The sequence below is a fragment of the Podarcis gaigeae genome, assembly GCF_964106915.1.
Source record: "Podarcis gaigeae genome assembly, chromosome: Z".
NCBI classification, from domain to species: domain Eukaryota; kingdom Metazoa; phylum Chordata; class Lepidosauria; order Squamata; family Lacertidae; genus Podarcis; species Podarcis gaigeae.
Genome location: NC_139691.1, coordinates 4,212,801 through 4,233,454, shown reverse-complemented (window position 1 = coordinate 4,233,454; position 20,654 = coordinate 4,212,801). Strand labels below are relative to the sequence as shown.

The 20,654-nt window shown below is 45.6% G+C and overlaps 1 protein-coding gene across 4 annotated transcripts in view; it reads right to left on the bottom strand.

Moving 5' to 3' along the window:
* FPGS (folylpolyglutamate synthase) overlaps positions 1-20,654 on the bottom strand; it is a 51,150-nt gene that overhangs the window by 10,020 nt on the left and 20,476 nt on the right. For all 4 annotated transcript variants that reach the window (XM_083721760.1, XM_083721759.1, XM_083721761.1 and 1 more), the window contains exons 4-11: positions 19,401-19,465; positions 18,012-18,126; positions 15,009-15,086; positions 13,426-13,487; positions 12,399-12,501; positions 11,225-11,302; positions 10,355-10,502; positions 6,470-6,571 (exon numbers count right to left, since the gene is read on the bottom strand). In XM_083721760.1, the coding sequence (XP_083577886.1) occupies positions 6,470-6,571; positions 10,355-10,502; positions 11,225-11,302; positions 12,399-12,501; positions 13,426-13,487; positions 15,009-15,086; positions 18,012-18,126; positions 19,401-19,465 (751 nt within the window). The remainder of the gene's footprint in view (positions 1-6,469; positions 6,572-10,354; positions 10,503-11,224; positions 11,303-12,398; positions 12,502-13,425; positions 13,488-15,008; positions 15,087-18,011; positions 18,127-19,400; positions 19,466-20,654) is intronic.

The following is a 20,654-nucleotide window of genomic DNA, read 5'->3' as shown; positions in this document are numbered from 1 at the left end:
TTGACATTAAGTGTGGGGCAAATAAAAAACCTGGTCCAGCTGAAAGGAGTTTTGCAGGAACCGCTAAGCAGATGACCGGCAGTGCCTGCAAAGTCCCATTCAAAGTGCTCCGCAAGACAGTCATTCGTTCATTCATTTTATCTCTATACCACTTTTCCACACGCAAAAATCATGCTCGGCGGCCTACAACAAAGAAACAAACACTACAAAAAACAATTTCGTAACAACAAAGCAACATACAAAATACAAAAAAATACATTTCAATACTATGCCACCTCGGTCAGTTGGACAAAAACCACTAAAGTAACAAAGGTTCACAGCTAGACCTATTTTAGCATATTACAGCCACCATTCCTTGAGTGCAAAAGTCTGGTTCAAGCAGTGTAGAGGTTGTTTCTTACACGTTTTCCTTCATAACATTAGGACCAGAAAATGAGCTTTAAAAGTCAACCAGCCAGTCACACACAAAATACAAAATCCTTTCAAACATCTGTGTCTGTGCCTGGATAACCTGTGGTCCTCCAGATGTTGTTGAACTACAACAGCCATCATCCCTGAGCATTGGCCATGCTGGTTGGGCCGGGTGAGAGTTGGGAATCCAACCACATCTGCAGGGGCTGCAAGTTCGCCACCGTGGCGCTAATTGCGGATGCTGGAGACTGGGAAAAGCACGTACTCTGCACTCTTCCTCCTTTGTCTAATGTGGGAACTGACGGAACAGCAGCAGAGCACACCAAGATAGGAATCGCCACCTCAAAAGCGTGCATTGTTGGTTTCCTCAAGTTCTGAGGGAAGGTAAGCCATAATTCTTGCTGGGACCTTGCATTGAGCAATGAAATATTTTTGAATTCATTCTTTTCGTATCACGCCTTGCCTTCCACATCCATTTGCGTGGGAGCTGCCTCCTTTGAAGTAATTGACAGGAAAGCCAAGGAGGCTAAATGTGTCTACGCTGTTGTTTAGTTTATGCGAAAGCAAAATGTTCACACTGGGTCAAACTACCGCTTGCCAAAAGTCAAGGGCAATAGCAGTTGGGTCCATGTCAGCTGAGCCATGCCCAGTTTTCCTACACCCAACAGAATAGTTGACATCAAGTGTCAAGGGGCACGTAAAAAACCTGGTTCAGCCGAAAGAAGTTTTGCAGGAACCGCTAAGCCGATGATCTGAGGTGTCCACAAAGTCCCATTCAAAGTGCTCCGCAAGACAGTCATTCGTTCATTCCTTTTATTTCTATACCACTTTTCCACACACAAAAATCATGCTCAGCGGCCTACAACAAAGAAACAAACACTACAAAAAAAAAAATCGTAACAACAAAGCAACATACAAAATACAAAAAAAACCCCCACATATTTCAATACTATAAATAAAACAAGATTACTTAAAGAATAGTGCTTTGAAAATGGAACAGCAAGACCTTCGGAGGCAGGGGGAGAGATCATCTGATGTCACTGTGCGGTCAAATGATTTGGGCTCTGCTCACTTGCCAGAATTGGTCCATGAGGGTCTGGTGGAGATAACAACCCAGCTACCAGTTCCCTGGGCTAAGGCCCACCACAATGTAGGCTCTTTTCCATAGCATAATAAAGGGGAACATAGTCTGCAGACTACACAGCTAACAGGGCCTTTTCTATTAGCGAGTCATTCTTCTTGCACTCCACTAATTTCATGACAATACAGCCTTTTGACAAGCCAAGAGAAGGCGCAGTTAGTAGCTAGTGCAGGCATGGGCAAACTCTTGCCCTTCCAGATGTTTGGGACTATAATTCCCATCATCCCTCGCTAACAGGACCAGTGGTCAGGGATGATGGGAATTGTAGTCCCAAACATTGGGAGGGACGGAGTTTACCTATGCCTGAGCTAGTGAGTCTTCAGACGCAGATCTGTGCTTCAAATGACCCCCTTCCAAGCCTCCCTCCTTCGCATGGAGAGAGAAGAAAAGTCAACTGGGCTGTAACCCAGCTAAGATCTTCTCAGAGTAGACCCACTGAAATTAACGTTACCAAGGTAGCCATGCTCATCCATTTCAATGGGTCTACTCTGAGTAGGACAACCCAATGCATGCAGAAAGTATTCTTAGAAGCTGGTCCATAGTGGTGGAGCTGCCCTTTTCTTGGGAGACACAGCAAGGCCCCAACCAGCACAACTTCTGGAAGCAGGCACAATGTTTCACTGGCTTCTGATGTTCCCAGAATACAGCAAGTGGAAAGGTGGATTTAATCCCTGCCGCAGATTTTGATTTCAGCACAGGTCTGGCATCAGCACACAGCGCTCTGCGGCAGCTGACAGGGCCCCAGGTGCTGAAAGTGAGCCCAATGCTCATCCCTGCCCAGTGACAATCTTCTTTGGAGGGGGCAGTGTAAGGGTCCAGTAGCTGTTGCCTTAATTTCCCACAAAGCTCTGGAGCCAGGCTCCATGAGGAATGTTGTGGAAAGTTACAAGAGTGGTTCCTGGACCCAGACGTTTGGGCACTGCCTCCTCGGTCAGCTGGGCAAAACCCATTAAAGTAGAAAAGGGTTCACTAGAGGGAATTTTGCCTGTACACCCTCATGCCTGAAGCCAGACCTGTTTTAGCATATTACTGCCACCATTCCTTGAGTGCAAAATCTGGATCAAGCAGTGTAGAGGTTGTTTCTTACACGTTTTCCTTCATAACATTAGGACCAGAAAATGAGCTTTAAAAGTCAACCAGCCAGTCACACACAAAATACAAAATCCTTTCAAACATCTGTGTCTGTGCCTGGATAACCTGTGGTCCTCCAGATGTTGTTGAACTACAACAGCCATCATCCCTGAGCATTGGCCATGCTGGTTGGGCCGGGTGAGAGTTGGGAATCCAACCACATCTGCAGGGGCTGCAAGTTCGCCACCGTGGCGCTAATTGCGGATGCTGGAGACTGGGAAAAGCACGTACTCTGCACTCTTCCTCCTTTGTCTAATGTGGGAACTGACGGAACAGCAGCAGAGCACACCAAGATAGGAATCGCCACCTCAAAAGCGTGCATTGTTGGTTTCCTCAAGTTCTGAGGGAAGGTAAGTCATAATTCTTGCTGCGTCCTTGCCTTGAGCAATTAAATATTTTTGAATTCATTCTTTTCGTATCACGCCTTGCCTTCCGCATCCATTTGCGTGGGAGCTGCCTCCTTTGAGGTAATTGACAGGAAAGCCAAGGAGGCTAAATGTGTCTACGCTGTTGTTTAGTTTATGCGAAAGCAAAATGTTCACACTGGGTCAAACTACCGCTTGCCAAAAGTCAAGGGCAATAGCAGTTGGGTCCATGTCAGCTGAGCCATGCCCAGTTTCCCTACACCCCACAGAATAGTTGACATCAAGTGTCAAGGGGCACGTAAGAAACCTGGTTCAGCCGAAAGAAGTTTTGCAGGAACCACTAAGCAGATGATCTGCAGTGCCCACAAAGTCCCAATCAAAGTCCTCCGCAAGACAGTCATTTGTTCATTCCTTTTATTTCCTTTTATTATACCACTTTTCCACACACAAAAATCATGCTCAGCGGCCTACAACAAAGAAACAAACACTACAAAAAAAAAATTCGTAACAACAAAGCAACATACAAAATACAAAAAAAAACTCCACATATTTCAATACTATAAATAGAACAAGATAACTTAAAGAACAGTGCTTTGAAAATGGAACAGCAAGACCTTCGGAGACAGGGGGAGAGATCATCTGATGTCACTGTGTGGTCAGATGATTTGGGCTCTGCTCACTTGCCAGATTTGGTCCATGAGGGTCTGGTGGAGATAACAACCCAGCTACCAGTTCCTGGGACTAAGGCCCACCACAATGTAGGATCTTTTCCATAGCATCATAAGGTGAATTAATGCAGACTACGAAGCTAACAGGGCCTTTTCTATTAGAAATTCATTCTTCTTGCACCCTACTAATTTCAGGACAATCCAGCCTTTTGAAGGTGCAGTTAGTAGCTAGTGCAGGCATGGGCAAACTCCGGTCCTCCAGATATTTGGGACTACAATTCCCATCATCCATCGCTAACAGGACCAGTGGTCAGGGATGATGGGAATTGTAGTCCCAAACATTGGGAGGGACGGAGTTTGCCTATGCCTGAGCTAGCGAGTCTTCAAAAGCAGATCTGTGCTTCAAATGACCCCCTTCCAAGCCCACCTTCTTGGCATGGAGAGAGAAGAAAAGTCTACTGGGCTGTAATCCAGCTAAGATCTTCTCAGAGTAGACCCACTGAAATTACAGTGGTACCTTGGGTTAAGTACTTAATTTGTTTCGGAGGTCTGTTCTTAACCTGAAACTGTTCTTAACCTGAAGCACCACCTTAGCTAACGGGGCCTCCTGCTGCCACCGCACCACCGGAGCACAATTTCTGTTCTCATCCTGAAGCAAAGTTCTTAACCCGAGGTACTATTTCTGGCTTAGCGGAGTCGGTAACCTGAAGTGTATGTAACCTGAAGGGTATGTGACCCGAGGTAACACTGTAACGTTACCAAGTTAAACAGTTAAACATTGTGTATGCCATCAAATGCCAACAGTGTCCTTCAGCTCTCTATATTGGACAAACAGGCCAGACCTTACGCCAAAGAATAAACGGACATAAATCGGACATCAGGAATCACAAGACAGAGAAACCAGTAGGAGAACACTTCAATCTCCCAGGACATTCTATACAAGATCTCAAAGTAACTGTTTTACTACAAAGGAATTTCAGAAATAGACTGGAAAGAGAAGCTGCTGAATTGCAACTTATCACCCAACTTAAAACCATGGAGAGACCTGGTCTGAACAAAGACATTGGATTCTTATCTCATTATACATGACAAAGCCATTTTTCACCTTCTCACCCCTTGCTTTTTCCTGTAAGACCTATTGCAGTCGTTAAGAGTCGTCAACAGGCTCATCACAGCTATCTGCCAACCACCCATTCCCACCACCCTTCTGAGTAATACCCCTCCCCACCTTCTCACTATATAGAAGGGTCTGGAAACTTCTGTTTCAGTGTATCTGAAGAAGTGTGCATGCACACGAAAGCTCATACCAAGAACTAACTTAGTTGGTCTTTAAGGTGCTACTGGAAATAATTTTTTTTGTTTTGACTATGGCAGACCAACACGGCTACCTATCTGTAACTGTTACCAAGTTAGTCATGCTCATCCGTTTCAATGGGTCTACTCTGAGTAGGACAACCCAATGCATGCAGAAAGTATTCTTAGAAGCTGGTCCATAGTGGTGGAGCTGCCCTTTTCTTGGGAGACACAGCAAGGCCCCAACCAGCACAACTTCTGGAAGCAGGCACAATGTTTCACTGGCTTCTGATGTTCCCAGAATACAGCAAGTGGAAAGGTGGATTTAATCCCTGCCACAGATTTTGATTTCAGCACAGGTCTGGCATCAGCACACAGCGCTCTGCGGCAGCTGACAGGGCCCCAGGTGCTGAAAGTGAGCCCAATGCTCATCCCTGCCCAGTGACAATCTTCTTTGGAGGGGGCAGTGTAAGGGTCCAGTAGCTGTTGCCTTAATTTCCCACAAAGCTCTGGAGCCAGGCTCCATGAGGAATGTTGTGGAAAGTTACAAGAGTGGTTCCTGGACCCAGGCGTTTGGGCACTGCCTCCTCGGTCAGCTGGGCAAAACCCATTAAAGTAGAAAAGGGTTCACTAGAGGGAATTTTGCCTGTATACCCTCATGCCTGAAGCCAGGCTTGTTTTAGCATATTACTGCCACCATTCCTTGAGTGCAAAATCTGGATCAAGCAGTGTAGAGGTTTTTTCTTACACGTTTTCCTTCATAACATTAGGACCAGAAAATGAGCTTTAAAAGTCAACCAGCCACACACACACAAAATACAAAATCCTTTAAAACATCTGTGTCTGTGCGTGGATAACCTGTGGTCCTACAGATGTTGTTGAACTACAACAGCCATCATCCCTGAGCATTGGCCATGCTGGTTGGGCCGGGTGAGAGTGGGAATCCAACCACATCTGCAGGGGCTGCAAGTTCGCCACCGTGGCGCTAACTGCGGATGCTGGAGACTGGGAAAAGCACGTACTCTGCACTCTTCCTCCTTTGTCTAATGTGGGAACTGACGGAACAGCAGCAGAGCACACCAAGATAGGAATCGCCACCTCAAAAGCGTGCATTGTTGGTTTCCTCAAGTTCTGAGGGAAGGTAAGCCATAATTCTTGCTGGGACCTTGCCTTGAGCAATGAAATATTTTTGAATTCATTCTTTTCGTATCACGCCTTGCCTTCCGCATCCATTTGCGTGGGAGCTGCCTCCTTTGAGGTAATTGACAGGAAAGCCAAGGAGGCTAAACATATCTACACTGTTGTTTCCTTTATGTGAAAGCAAAATGTTCACACTGGGTCATACTACCGCTTGCCAAAAGTCAAGGGCAATAGCAGTGTGTGGGGAAACAGCCAAGAGAAAGGCCCGTGACCCCCTTTTTTAGAGCATTGGAGGAGCTTAGAGAGAAGGAGAAACTCACCTTGCAGCATGGCTTCTCCTGGCTTGAAGACAGGGGCCAGTGGTGGAGATCTCTTTGCCGGCAGCTCTGAGCTCAACCAGGGGGCCTTCAGCTCACCAATATCTGTCCGGACACAGAAAAAGGCACCCTCATCTCTGTTAGTGAACACTTAAATGTTTGCTGCAATCCTAATTTTTTAAAATTCATTTATTTATATCCCAAAGCCTTCAGCACAAACACTCTAATGAGAAAGACAAAAACAGCAATCAAAGGCAGCAGATGAGGCTACCACTAAATTAATAGAGTTTATATCTTGAGCCCCATTTAAGTCACTGTTAAAAAGATATTTTTAAAAATCAGCAAGGAGGAGGTCTTTGAGAGGCACAAAACTCTACAAAAACTCCAGACTTTCGCACTCTAGCTCTCAGAACCAGTGAAGGCAGTGAAAGTCCTGTGTGAGTGTCTGGAGGTGGGTGGATGGCAGCTGATTGAGGTTGAACCCTGACAAACAGAAGTACTGTTTTGGGGCGACAAGGGGCGAGCGAGTGTGGAGGACTCCCTGGTCCTGAATGGAGTATCTGTGCCCCTGAAGGACCAGGTGCGCAGCCTGGGAGTCATCTTGGACTCACAGCTGTCCATGGAGGGGTAAGTCAATTCTGTGTCCAGGGAAGCTGTCTACCAGCTCCATCTGATATGCTGGCTGAGATCCTACCTGCCTGTGGACGGTCTCACCAGAGTGGTGCATGCTCTAATTTTTAATGTCTGACATTTTATTATGCTTTTAATCTTCTGTTGGGAGCCACCCAGAGTGGCTGGGGGAACCCAGCCAGATGGGTGGGGTATGTATGTATGTATGTATGTATGTATGTAGAAATAAATAAATAAATAAATAAATAAATAAATAAATAAAATTATTATTATTATTATTATTATTATTATTATTATATCAAACTTAGCCACTTTAAAGCGTTTGTGATTAAGGTAGGACCTAAATCTTTAAAATTAAAGGCATTACCTTTATAACAACCTTGCAAAGCGGACTGGTATCAGTTCGCTCTCTTCCCAACTATAGCCCCAAGGAAAGTTAGTTTCCTACACATCCAGCTATCCTCACATGTGGATGGTGCCAGTCCCAATAACCAACCAATGTGAGACCATGTGCTCTGGGGAGGCAGGCTAATGTATTGCCAGATGTCTCTACTTGCTGGACCAAACTGGGCTTAAGACCCTGACCCAGCCCCCTCCACATGGCTTTTAAAAAGACTGGATTCTAAAGTATTATTTCATACAGCCTATTTTTTTGTGCTGTAAGTGAACTGCATTTTTAAAAATTATTTTTATTTCAAAATTAAAACACAACAATGTCAGGATAATAAGTCAAACTTACACATAACTGAGTTATGTAAGTTATGTGTAAGGGGCTGCCTTATTTGGGTGAGACCGCTTGCTCATCCTGCTCTGTATGCAGTCAGCATTTACTGACAGTGGCTCTCAAGGGTTTCAAGCAGAGAATTATTTCTCAGCCTTACCTGGAGATGACAGGGATCGAGCCTGTGATCTTCCGCATGCCCAGACACTGAAGAACAGAAGCAGTGATGGGTGGTGTCTGTTAGAGCTGGTAGGGTGGAAGGCAGGGAGACAAACAGCAGGTGGCGCCACAGCCAACTAGTCTTAGTTTGTCCCCATTCTCCTCCTGCTCCGTTCTACAAGGCACAACACTGAGACTAAAGGGGAGGAGGCTTGCCATCAGCACCAACCCCTGGCCTCAATGAGAGTAGGAAGGCAAGCAGATAGGTGCTGGCCAAGAGCAGACTAAGATTGTGGGGCGTGGCCCTGCTTGTCCAGCCTCCAGTGGCCAGAAGAGAAGCATACACTCTGGTGTCTAAGGACAGCTGAGGAGCCTGGTTGCTGGATCAGGCCACAGACCCATCTACTCCAGCACCCAGTTCTCCCAGTGGCCAATCAGAGGCTTCAATGCGAAGTCTACGAGCGGAGCCAGAACACAAGAACGCTTTCTCCACTTGCAATCCCTAGTAACCAGGGGTCACTGGGAGGCTACGTGCCCTTCACTCCCAGGAAGAATAAGACCAACCAATAGCCACCACTCCAAAAGGAGAAGCTCACTTGCCCCCTCCCTGTCTGAAAAAAACACTCAGCTCCAATTGCCCCCAGGGACTGTAGGAGCAAGCCTGGGCAGTACGTATGGAGGTCCTGGGGTGCCCAGACAACAAGAACCCCCCTCGGCCTTGCTGATATGGTCCAAAGGAAAGGAAAGCATATGGCCCCCACTTGGCTGCAGAGTGTTGCCAAAAGGAGGTGTACAAGGTGCCATCCAACCATCTTATGGACTCTACTCTGAATTTGTGTAGGGTTTACTCCTTAGCCTTTTCTTCTCCTGAAGATGTCCCGCAAGGCTGTGAAAGTTTAGGGTCAGAGATTTCCTCTTCCTATATGGGCTACCTTCCCAGGCTGATGAGCCCCATCTCACTTCTCTCTACAGCATGTACAGAAACCGCCTTCTTGACCGTTGGACCTACCCATCCGCTCAATCTGCTAGGGCCTGTCTTCGCATGCAGGTGATAGAAAAGTCCCTAACTCACTGAGGGCTTGAGACCCATCAGCTACCCTCACCACTGTAGGAGCAAGTCAAAGTAAAGGACTCTCTGGCCCATTGACTAATGCAACAAGAGCCACCAACTGCTTTTACAAGCAAGAACAACACAACACGATGGTTTCTACAAAGACTTAACACAGGCCTCGGTCCAGTATACCTGAAGGAGCGTCTCCACCCCCATCATTCTGCCCGGACACTGAGGTCCAGCGCCGAGGGCCTTCTGGCGGTTCCCTCACTGCGAGAAGCCAAGTTACAGGGAACCAGGCAGAGGGCCTTCTCAGTAGTGGCACCTTCCCTGTGGAATGCCCTCTCACCAGATGTCAAAGAGACAAACAACTATCTGACCTTTAGAAGACATCTGAAGGCAGCCCTCTTTAGGGAAGCTTTTAATGTTTATTAGGTTATTGTATTTTAATATTTTGTTGGAAGCTGCCCAGAGTGGCTAGGGAAACCCAGCCAGATGGGCGGGGTATAAATAATAATAATAATAATAATAATAATAATAATAATAATAATAATTCTCTATCTTCCATGCAGGCAAGCGAGAGACATTATCAGAGTCCAAGAACACATTCCAGCATGGCAAGAGTAATCTTTCAAAGAGGCTGCAAGGTAGGGCGTGCAAGACATGTAGCTGGGGATGGGATGTGTCCCAGAAAGAGTGCTTAGAGCCAGACAGAAGGCCTGGAGGGCCACATTCTGCTCCCAGGCCTGTGGATCCCCACCCTTGCTTTGCTGCTATGTACAGAGTCAATTCAGGGACGCGGGTGGCGCTGTGGGTTAAACCACAGAGCCTAGGACTTGCTGATCAGAAGGTCGGCGGTTTGAATCCCTGCCACGGGGTGAGCTCCCGTTGCTCGGTCCCAGCTCCTGCCAACCTAGCAGTTCAAAAGCACATCAAAGTGCAAGTAGATAAATAGGTACCACTCTGGCGGGAAGGTAAACGGCATTTCCGTGCACTGCTCTGGTTCGGCAGAAGCGGCTTAGTCCTGCTGGCCACATGACCCGGAAGCTGTACACTGGCTCCCTCGGCCAGTAAAGCGAGATGAGCGCCGCAACCCCAGAGTCGGCCACGACTGGACCTAATGGTCAGGGGTCCCTTTACCCTTTATCTTTACAGAGTCAATTCAGACACGACAGTGGAGTTGTATACTTTTCCAACATTGTAGCATGACATATTCTCACGGCTACTCCATCTTATACCTGAGTGTTCCAGTTATGTATTGGAAGTTGTTCTGAGGGACACAGCCCCGCCCTGCCCCGAAAAGTGAAAAATGACTTCTTCCACTCACCCAGATACCCCTGCTGTCCAAGCCACATGTGAGAGAGCTGGAGGGCCAAGGCAGCGTTGGAGCGCTGGTGGTCACCCGCCAATCCCAGTGGAAGAGGCTTCCCATCCTCTTCGAAGGCATCCAGGTCAGGGCACAGGTACAGCTGGCACTGCATAATAATAATAATGATTTATTATTTACACCCCACCCATCTGGCTGGGTTTCCCCAGCCACTCTGGGCGGCTTCCAACAGAATATTAAAATACAATAGTCTATTCAACATTAAAAGCTTCCCTAAACAGGGCTGCAGAAGACAAAGACTTCTCCCCTCCGGTTATCCACTCCACGCCAGCCGTCCCAACCAGTCACGTAGGAAACTGGACTGCCCACGTGGATAACACCCAACATGAACCAGTGGTTTTTAACCCTAACATCGCTTTGCCCCTGCTGCAAACATGCACTGTCCCATTGCTGAACTGGTGGTGTTGTCATTAAGCTTCTAGATGCTCACCTGAAATCTACCTATCCTCCCTGGGTACCAGGGGTCAAGATCTTTCCCTATTCCAAACACGGCAGACCTTCATGTACAGCTGCCTTCACTAACCTGATGCCCTTCAGATGTTTTGGGCTAAAGCTGGCTGGTGTGGGTGTGGGATGTGGTCCAAAACATTTGGAGGACACCAGGGCTGGTGAAGGCAGCTGTGCAGGAAGAGGGCTCACCTCCATGTTTACCTCTGTTTTCTCTTCTCCAAGCTAAAGGTGTCCACTCCCTTGGGCATTTCTTCATGGAACTAGGTTTCCATATCCTACCCCCTTTTCACACCCCAGGAGGGACTCTTGTTCTGAGAAGGAGGCTAAGGACATAAGGCTGTGTTTTGTGGGACTTCTTACCAAACTCTTCTCAGCTCTCTCTCTCAGGACATCTAAGGGCCGCTCTGACTGAGGAACAGTGAAGGCCGGCACTCCAGGCTGAAAAGCAAGCCGAGAAAGAATAAATCAGCAGCCTCAGAGCACTAGAAAAAAAGGACACACACACACACACACACACACACACACACACACACGTTTCTGCTCCCAAATGCAACCTGACCATATTCCACCACATTGCACAGTGCGCCAAAGCTGAGCAGGAGGTGCCAACATACATTCTGTTACATCAGGGATAGGGCCACCTTTCCTTCTGGACAACCCTCCCAAGGGCCATGTGCCAGGGATGCACAACAGGCTAGCTTATGCACACACTTACAGAGCCCTCTCTATCCTCCATCTATTCACAGAAGCAAAAGGAATTATGAGAGTTTAGGGATATATTCCAGCCAGGGGAAAACACTCCGCGGGCAAAGCAGGTCGAATGGAGGTGAGTAGCTGGGGAAGCATTCAAAGGTTCAGACTCAATAGGTGTGAATGGTGTGAACATGGCCTGAAACAACTGCACAGTTCAAATGTGAAACACCAATTTCTGTGTGCATAGATAGACAGATAGATAGATAGATGATAGATAGATGATAGATAGATATAGATAGATAGATGATATAGTGATAGACATCCATAGATAAATAAATCACAATTATTATTGTTGTTGTTATTTTATACCCCGCCCATCTGGCTGAGTTTCCCCAGCTGTTCTGAGCGGCTTTCAACCGAATATTAAAAACACAATATTTCTATAGGATTCAAAGGATAAGAAAAAGGCAAATGGATATATGTGCAAACAATGCAGTATAAGTACAATTTATAATTTTTTTAAAAAAAAAAGAATTACAAAATATGCATGAATCCAAATTACAAAAAACCTTTCACACCACACAAAATGAATATAAACACACAACCCCACATATACAACCACTCTCCTTACAATCACTACATCCCTCCATCCACTCAATTCTCATTCCGATAGAACACTCCAACATTGAAACAAGGAATAGCTAACCAATAATCTTGTACGGAAAAATAGGCCCACTAAATAAAAGCAACCCCACAGCAGCAGACCCCTCCCCATCCATTTCCTGCCCATGTTTCACCTGGCGTAATAAAGACCTCTCACCTAAGGACATTAAGGCCTTACCTTGAAGATGCCTCCCTTCTGCCAGGCGATCTTCTCAATGGTGTCACCCAAGATGCTGGTGTGGTCGATACCCAGAGAGGAAACCCCACACACAACCGGTTTCCTACAAGGAAGAGAAGGTGTGAGAAAGGCATCCCTTCTCCTTGGGCTTGGGGACTCTACTGTCTCCAACCACAAGTCTCAGTGAATGGCAATGGGGTCCAAGTGCTCACACACCTCTTTTGAGCAAATGCAGAGGTCAGTGCTCCACCTCCCCTTTACTCACCATGCCTTGCTGAGGTTGCTTGCGTGATGACAGGCCCATAGGATGAGAATAGGACTGCTGCAAGCTAGCCCGAAATTCCTGCAAGTTGGTGCTATTGTGCTATATGGGGCAGGTGGCTCTAGAACTGCCTGCCTTTCTCCCAGTTGCACCAGAGGAAAGGTGTACCAGCTAGCATGGGAACAACTGTCCAATTTGGTTCCTCCCTTCCCAAAACTGCCAGCATCAGCAGTCATTCTCCATCTTCAGTTACGTAATCTTGTCACACTCTGGTGCCTGAACTTGCCTGTCTTTCTCTTCCTTCACATTTGTTTTGCCTTTTGTACCACGTCCCTTAAGACTGTCTGCAATTATATATAACGACAACTACTAGCTGATATGCTGAAAGCCAGTGTGATGCAGTGGGCAAAAGACTGAGAGACCTGGGGCCGTATCTCCACTCAGCCATGAACCTTAGTTGGGTGGACCTGAGCCAGGAATGGTCCTCTCTGCTTAACCTACCTCATAAGGATATAATGTTGAGTGGGAGGGCCATGTGCATTCATCATTAGCCCCGTGGAGAAAAGGTGGGAAAGGAAATAAATAATAGCAATAATATAAATTAAGAAATGGAGCACGCACACCAGTGGGAAATTGTTTGGTGAACTGTGCCCACTCATTAGGGAAGCAAGAAACTGCTTAATGTTCTTTTTTTATGAGATGGCATTCAAAGCATTTCCCAACAAGAAGATGACAGCCATTTCGAACCGTGCACACATGCCTTACCTGATAATATTGGTGCAGTCATATGCACCACCAATGCCAACTTCCATGACTGCTAGGTCTACCTGAGAAGAAGAAAGGTGCGTATCAGCAAAGTACGTACACAGAGCAGGCACACTCCAGGGGAAGTTGGGCTACAGCTTCCATTGTCTCTGACCACTGGGTCATGCTGGCTGGAGCTGATGGGGGTTCAAGAGTTATGGAAATCCTCCAAGCTGGGGGAAGGTTGGCCTTAAAGACACCTTCCGGGACTAGTGAGAGTCGGTCTCCAGCAACTTCTGGAGGGTGACATATTGGTTACTCCTGCACCATAAAGTGCAGCATGGAAGCTCAAGGGTTGGGGCATCCTTTAGCCCTCTCTCACTCTGAAAACTGGATAGACCTGAACAACCCTATAAGGAGGGTGGCCACATGTCCTTCTCTACAGAGGACAGTCCTCTGTTTGAAAGTGTCATCTGTTGGAAGGTTGTCCAGTCAAATCTGATAACAAAGGTGGAACAGGATGGGACCTTGAAGTTAGCACATGGACAGCAGAGTAAGCAACCTCACACATTCACACTCTTCCACACTAAGGTGAGTTTTCCATTTAAATTACAACCATTATCTCTAAAATTGAACTGACTCATATATTTGCATGTGCTAATATGTATGCATCTGTGCCCTCATTTGTGGTGACAAAACATAAAAACAAGGCTCCTGTTCCAGGCTGTGCAAGCCCTAGGCAGAAGTACTCTTCTGAGAGGAACAGGGAAGAATGGCAATATTTTGCTGTAAATCCCATTTACCACGACTAGGAGCCATTGACAGGCTTCTATCTTCCACTAATCCAGGCTTCCTCAACCTCGGCCCTCCAGATGTTTTTGGCCTACAACTCCCATCATCCCTGACCACTGGTCCTACTAGCTAGGGATCATGGGAGATGTAGGTCAAAAACATCTGAAGGGGCCAAGGTTGAGGAAGCCTGAACTAATCTGTCTGATCATCTCCTTTTCCTTAAATGGACATGCGAGCAATGCCACCAAGCTCCTTAGGAACATAGGAATCTGCCTTATACCAAGTCAGACTATTGGTCCCACCTATTTCAGTATTGTCTACACTGAGTGGCAGCAATCTTCTCCATGATTTCTGGCAGGGTTCTCTCTCAGCCCAACCTGAAGACTAACCTGGCATCTTCTGCATGCCTACTAAAAGCACGAACACTTCCTCCATGTCCGGCCCAGCACCTTAAAGGCCGAGATGCCATAACTGGAATGTATCCATACACCATGCATTTAAAGCACTATGATACTACTTTAAACATGGCTTCCTCCAAAGAATTATGGGAGCTACAATTCCTAGAGTTCCCTGTGAAGAAGGACTGATTTTTTTAAGCACTCAGGCGACTGCAGCTCTGTGAGAGGAATAGACGCCTCCTAACAACTCTCACCTTGAAGGGACTACAGCTCCCATAATTCTTTGGGGTAAGCCACGGCTGTTCAAAGCAGAGTCATAGTACTTTAAATGTATGGTGTCAATGTGGCTTAGACCCAAAGTCTAAGCCTAGCCTTACTCTGGTCCACGTTAATGATTGAGTCTGCAAGGAGTACCTTTTCCTGCAAGAAGACATGGAAAGCCATGATGGTGAGGAAACGGAAGTAGGCAGGCATGGCTGGGTGTTCAGAAACCTTCGGAGAAAGCAAGCTGTGGGTTAGGAGGACTGCAATTCACCAATGAGCAATCTATACCCCAAAACAAAGCCTCTCTTTGTTCACCATTAATCAGCCAAACTGGGTTTCCTTGAGATGTGCACTCTGGGCTCCATAGTGCAGGAGACTTTCAAACTGTTGTGCTTAGTCCAACAGCAAAGCTAGAATTAAATTTTTTTTCCCAGACAGTAGTCTTTTATTTTCATACAGCTGTCTCAATATAAAACCACCAACTACAAATCTATCAAAGCATACAACAAAAGTTTCTATTTTATTTAAATGCTTTTACAGCAAAAACAACCACACATCAGAATTATGTGAACTATTTTCTCACTCAAACTTTATGCAACACAGTTCCAGAAATACTTTATAGCAACATTTTTTGTTAACTTTTGAATACTTTTATTTGATTTTTAAAAAGAGGAATGGCTGAGAAATGTTTTAAACAAATAAACCAATATAATTTTAAAAATATATACAAAATGGCAAAAGTGACAGCTCTGAACCCACAAAATCACAACTCTAGGCAGAAATCTAATGGAAAACCATCATTTTGCCTTATCATTCCTTCTATTTCTAACCCTCATGCTGTGAGTACCGTTGAAGATGTAGCCTAAACAGGACTTCCGGGTTAGCGCGATTGACTAATGGCGGATTCCCTCTGAGCTTCGGAGGGAATCGGCTCTGCAGGATCGGGTCTTGCCGCTGCGGCGACGTGGGGACCCTTAAAAATCACAGGCGGTGAAGCCTGTGAGCGTGGTGACTCGGCGGGCACCATTTGCGCCCCCCGAGCTGCGAAGAAGCCTTTTTAAAGGCTCCGGAACAGGGATGGGGTAAGCGGCGTGGTGCTGAGAGTAGACTGCTCCTTCTGCGGAGTGAAGCCGCATTGCCATTGTCGGAGAGCGCTGACTTCTTGTGAGCAATCGGACTGTAAAGTAACAACCCGTGAGTACTACGGAAATTGGATCTTTTTAAAAAAAAATTTGAATTAGGCACGATCGGGGAAGGCTTAAACAGGAAGTCTGCCTCCCCGTTTTGTAAATAATTTAAAGCAAAGGACCTGCTAACTAGGGTCAAGAGAACTCTCTTTTTTTTTTTTTTGGTTAAGGTTTTTAATTTCATGGTTTGGCAGTATAATAAATCTTACTGGAGGATAAAGAACTAATTTTGGGAGCTGAAGTGTCACCCCCCGGACCCGGGAGTGCCCCGCGAGAGAGCCTGTTGATGTGGTATCGAAGAGTTTGACAACTGTCAAATTAGCTGTCAAGATGGAAAAAGAGAACTTTGTTTTTGCTGTTTCTGCTGGTTATACTTGTTACAATTTGAAAATAAGGAAGAGCTTATACAAACTAACTTGACTTTTGGATTTGAGCTGAAAGGAACCAAAATCCCTCTAGAGGGGGTTTTGGGACATTACAAGAATGGCTGGAGGAGGGAAAATCCAGGCGGAATTGGACAGAGCATTTGTTCTCTTGGGAAAGATACAAGATGTTTTGGCTACAAATGTTGCAACTCTGGACTTAACAGTAAACAACATCACTGAGTTTGATAAGGATTTGAATCAGGAAGCCTATTCAACTGGGCAAACAGAGAAACTGGAGAGCTTTGAGAATTTGGAGGAGATAGATGTTGTCTTTGAGGAAAAAGAAGGAGGAGCTGTAATTCTGCAGGTGTTAAAGGAGAGCTTGAAGCCTGACATGATGGCAACAAAGGAAGATAAAAATTTGATGTGGAAAGTCTGGCCTGAATTGGAGATTGAAAAATGGAAAGATCTCCTTATGTGGAGATCTGAAGACCTAAGGATTACAAATTTGATGGTGGAAGTCGGAGCTTTGGGGACATTTGGTTTTGAAAGGAGTAAGAAACAAGATTTGGAGTACCCCATAGGCTCCACTTTTAAGTATGGAGGTCTGGCTGGAAGAAATATGGATCCCGTTGGGCCGGAGCCTCTCCGAGATTTGGTGTTCAATATTAAGGACTATCAAAAAGACCGGCATAGAGGAACTGAGAGAGAATTAAGAGCCTCGGATGTGAGATCTCCAGGCTGATAGTAGATTGAGACTGATGGACACTTGTTGGGGACTGAAACCGGGAAAGGGGGGGTGGAGTTTGGGAATCCAAAGGGGACATAATTATAATTTGTTCTGTTTTTACTCTTGTTTTGTTATTGGTATGAAAATTGGGAAATTAGTGGAAGGGAATATTGGTCGATCTTAGAAAAATGTTTTAAGAATGAGTATTGATGTGTAAGTACTGATGTTTAAGTTTGGATAAGGCAAAACTGGTTTTTAAAATGAACTAAATTAAATGAAAATAAGGTTAGTAAAAATAAATTGAGGAAATGGACTAAAGAGAAAAAGTAAAATAATAATATGTTAAAATAAATTATTAAGTTAAGGTTGAGAAATAAGTAATAAGGATTTGCTGAGCTAACAATTTAAATTGGAATACAAGAAGGGGAGGTGTGAGGAGGTCTGAGAAATAAGGAAAAAGAAAACAAGCAATTGAAATTTTATGTGTTTTTATTTTTGTATGTTGGTTATTCTTTGTTTATTTTTGTTTTTGTTTTATTATTGAAAATGCTAATAAACATTTTTTAAAAAAAAAAAGAAGATGTAGCCTAAACACCACCATCCATGCACAAGACAAAGTGGATCAGCAGACCTGGGGAACCCCCAAGGTTTGCAGCAGTACCACAGGAAACCCCCAACACTCTCTTGAAACCACCCCAAAACAGGCCCACAAAGACTATGCATGATCAGCAGCCAGAGAATGACAACCTACTTGGCAGTCTGGTAGTAGAATGGGAGATTCTGGGAAAAAGCCATTGCTGGCCATCAGGGACAGTGAACAGGAGCCCCTCACACTGCAACACTGGTGGCGAACAGGTTCTGCTGCACTCACCTTGCTCTCCTCCAACCGATTATACACCTGCCAGAAGTACTTGCTGAACAGCTCCTTGCTGATGGGCTGCCCATTAATCCGTATCCTCTCGCGTACTTGAACCAGATGTGGAGAACTTTGGAGATAAACAGACAGAGAGGATTAAGTCCTAGACTCTGTGCGAATCCACCAAGCAGAGCCCAGATATCACTGCATGCCCTGTTGCACTGTTTCTCCTACAAACATTGGTGAAGGGTAGCTGAGGCACAAGGTTGGGCACCCTCGTCGCTGCAGCAGTGCTGTCGCACGCCAGGATGCAAAGCAGCAACAAGTTGGTAACGGGTGTGAAAGGATGCACATCTGTATCTGTTGCCACTCCCAAAGCTCCCCTCCGCCCCGCTTGGCACTGTCCTATCTCATCCCAGTCTCAGCATGGCCACTACACATGTTGTCCCACCTGCTCCCTTATAATAATAATAATTTATTATTTATACCCCACCCATCTGGCTGGGTCCCCCCAACTACTCTGGGCGGCTTCCAACAAAACACTAAAATACAATAACCTATTAAACATTAAAAGCTTCCCTAAACAGGGCTGCCTTCAGATGTCTTATAAAAGTTTGGTAATTTTTTTCTCTTTGACATCTGGTGGGAGGGCATTCCACAGGGCGGGTGCCACTACCGAGAAGGCCCTCTGCCTGGTTCCCTGTAACTTGGCTTCTCGCAGCGAGGGAACCGCCAGAAGGACCTCGGCGCTGGACCTCAGTGTCCAGGCAGAACGATGGAGGTGGAGATGCCCCTTCAGGTATACTGGGCCAAGGCCGTTTAGGGCTTTAAAGGTCAGCACCAACACTTTTAATTGTGCTGGGAAATGTACTGGGAGCCAATGTAGGTCTTTCAAGACTGGTGTTTTGTGGTCTCAGTGGCCGCTCCCAGTCACCAGTCTATCTGCCGCATTCTGGATTAATTGTAATTTCCGGGTCACCTTCAAAGGTAGCCCCACATAGAGCGCATTGCGAGAGATAACCAGAGCATGCACCACTCTGGTGAAACAGTCCACGGGCAGGTAGGGTCTCAGCCTGCGTACCAGATGGAGCTGATAAACAGCTGCCCTGGACACAGAATTGACCTGTGTCACAGAATTGACAGAATTAACAAAACTATGATTCCCAGAGTGGTTTAATGGTCAACCCCTCTTCCCAGGGAATCCTTGGAATTGCAGCTTTGAGGGGGAATAGAGACCTCCTAACAATTCACATCACCCTTGACAAATTACAGTCCCCTGCATTCTTTCTTGTGGGGTGGAAGCAATGGCTGTTTAAAACTGGTATCATAGTGCTTTTAATGTATGGTGGGAATGTGAACCAAGAGTGGCCTAGCTAGCCCAGCCCTCAACTCAGCAGCACCTACCTGTAGAAACCAGTCTTTAAGCCATAGTTGCGAAGAATACGTTCTGTGAAAGCACATGCGGAGCCCTGAGTTGGGGGAGAAGCGGGAAAGAAATTACTAAGTGGACAAAGGCAAGAAGGGAGGGTGTCCCTTCTTCTAGTAGGAAGGCAGGCTCAAGTTCTACCCACACGCTGCTGGTTAAAAAAGAAATCTGCGCAGGGACACATCTTTCTGGCAAGGGGAATCTGGACAAAATTGCTACCCAAGACAACTCAGGTGATTTGATACAGGAGCCCAAGTAATACATATACATAGCTGCTCATTCAAATGGTGGTTCTTTAAAATTGCTCATTAACTTACACTGTGGGTGGGAGGGTGGGGGAGTGAGAATACTGTGAACCATCTGGCCAGGTTAAAGCCTGCAAATCAACCACCATCTAGATGTTTTCTAACCACCCCACCTTTCTAGGACATATCTGGTGCTTTTCCATTCATGAACTCTTCCTTTTGTTCTTCCTTCACAAGAAAAAGGATATTATTCCCATTTTACAGTTGGAGAACTGAGAGAGATAAAGATTTTGCCCAGGACCAAACAATGGGTAGCCCAGGAAATAGTAATAATAATAATAATAATAATAATAATAATAATAATAATAATGTGATTCTGGTGAAGGGCTGGCAAGAAATACAATACATAGCAACAATATTATATCCTGCCCTTTTGGCACCCTAACCATAAACACAACTGGAAAAACTAGAAGCACTAAAAATGTTTAGAATGTTTTGCTTAAGAACGGCATTTCTTAAAAAAACAGTGTCTGGATTAAAAGAGCATGTTTTGTGTCCATGTATATCAGAGATAGTCAACATGGTGTCTTCCAGATGTTGATGGTTAGACATGCTGGTTGGGACTGAGGTGAGTTGTATTTCAGCAGTGTCCGGTGGTGTCACATTAGCTACCCCTTGTATATACACACTAATGAATAAATCCAGGTCTGCATCCAATCACACAGAAAAGCCAGACTGAGTCAGCTCTTCAGACTAAGGCTGGGCGATGTTTGGTTTTCAACATTGCGATATATAACCAGCTAAACATCGTTATATACTAACATATCACGATGTCTGAAATAAGAATGGAACTCTATAACAAGGAGGTAACCTGCTTTTTAATAAAGGCTTGCTTTGTAATATGAAGGGAAGCTATTCAGGGGAAACCAACAACATAAACCCAAGAAAAATAAAAACAAAAAACACTCCCCCCAACCCTGTGTAATC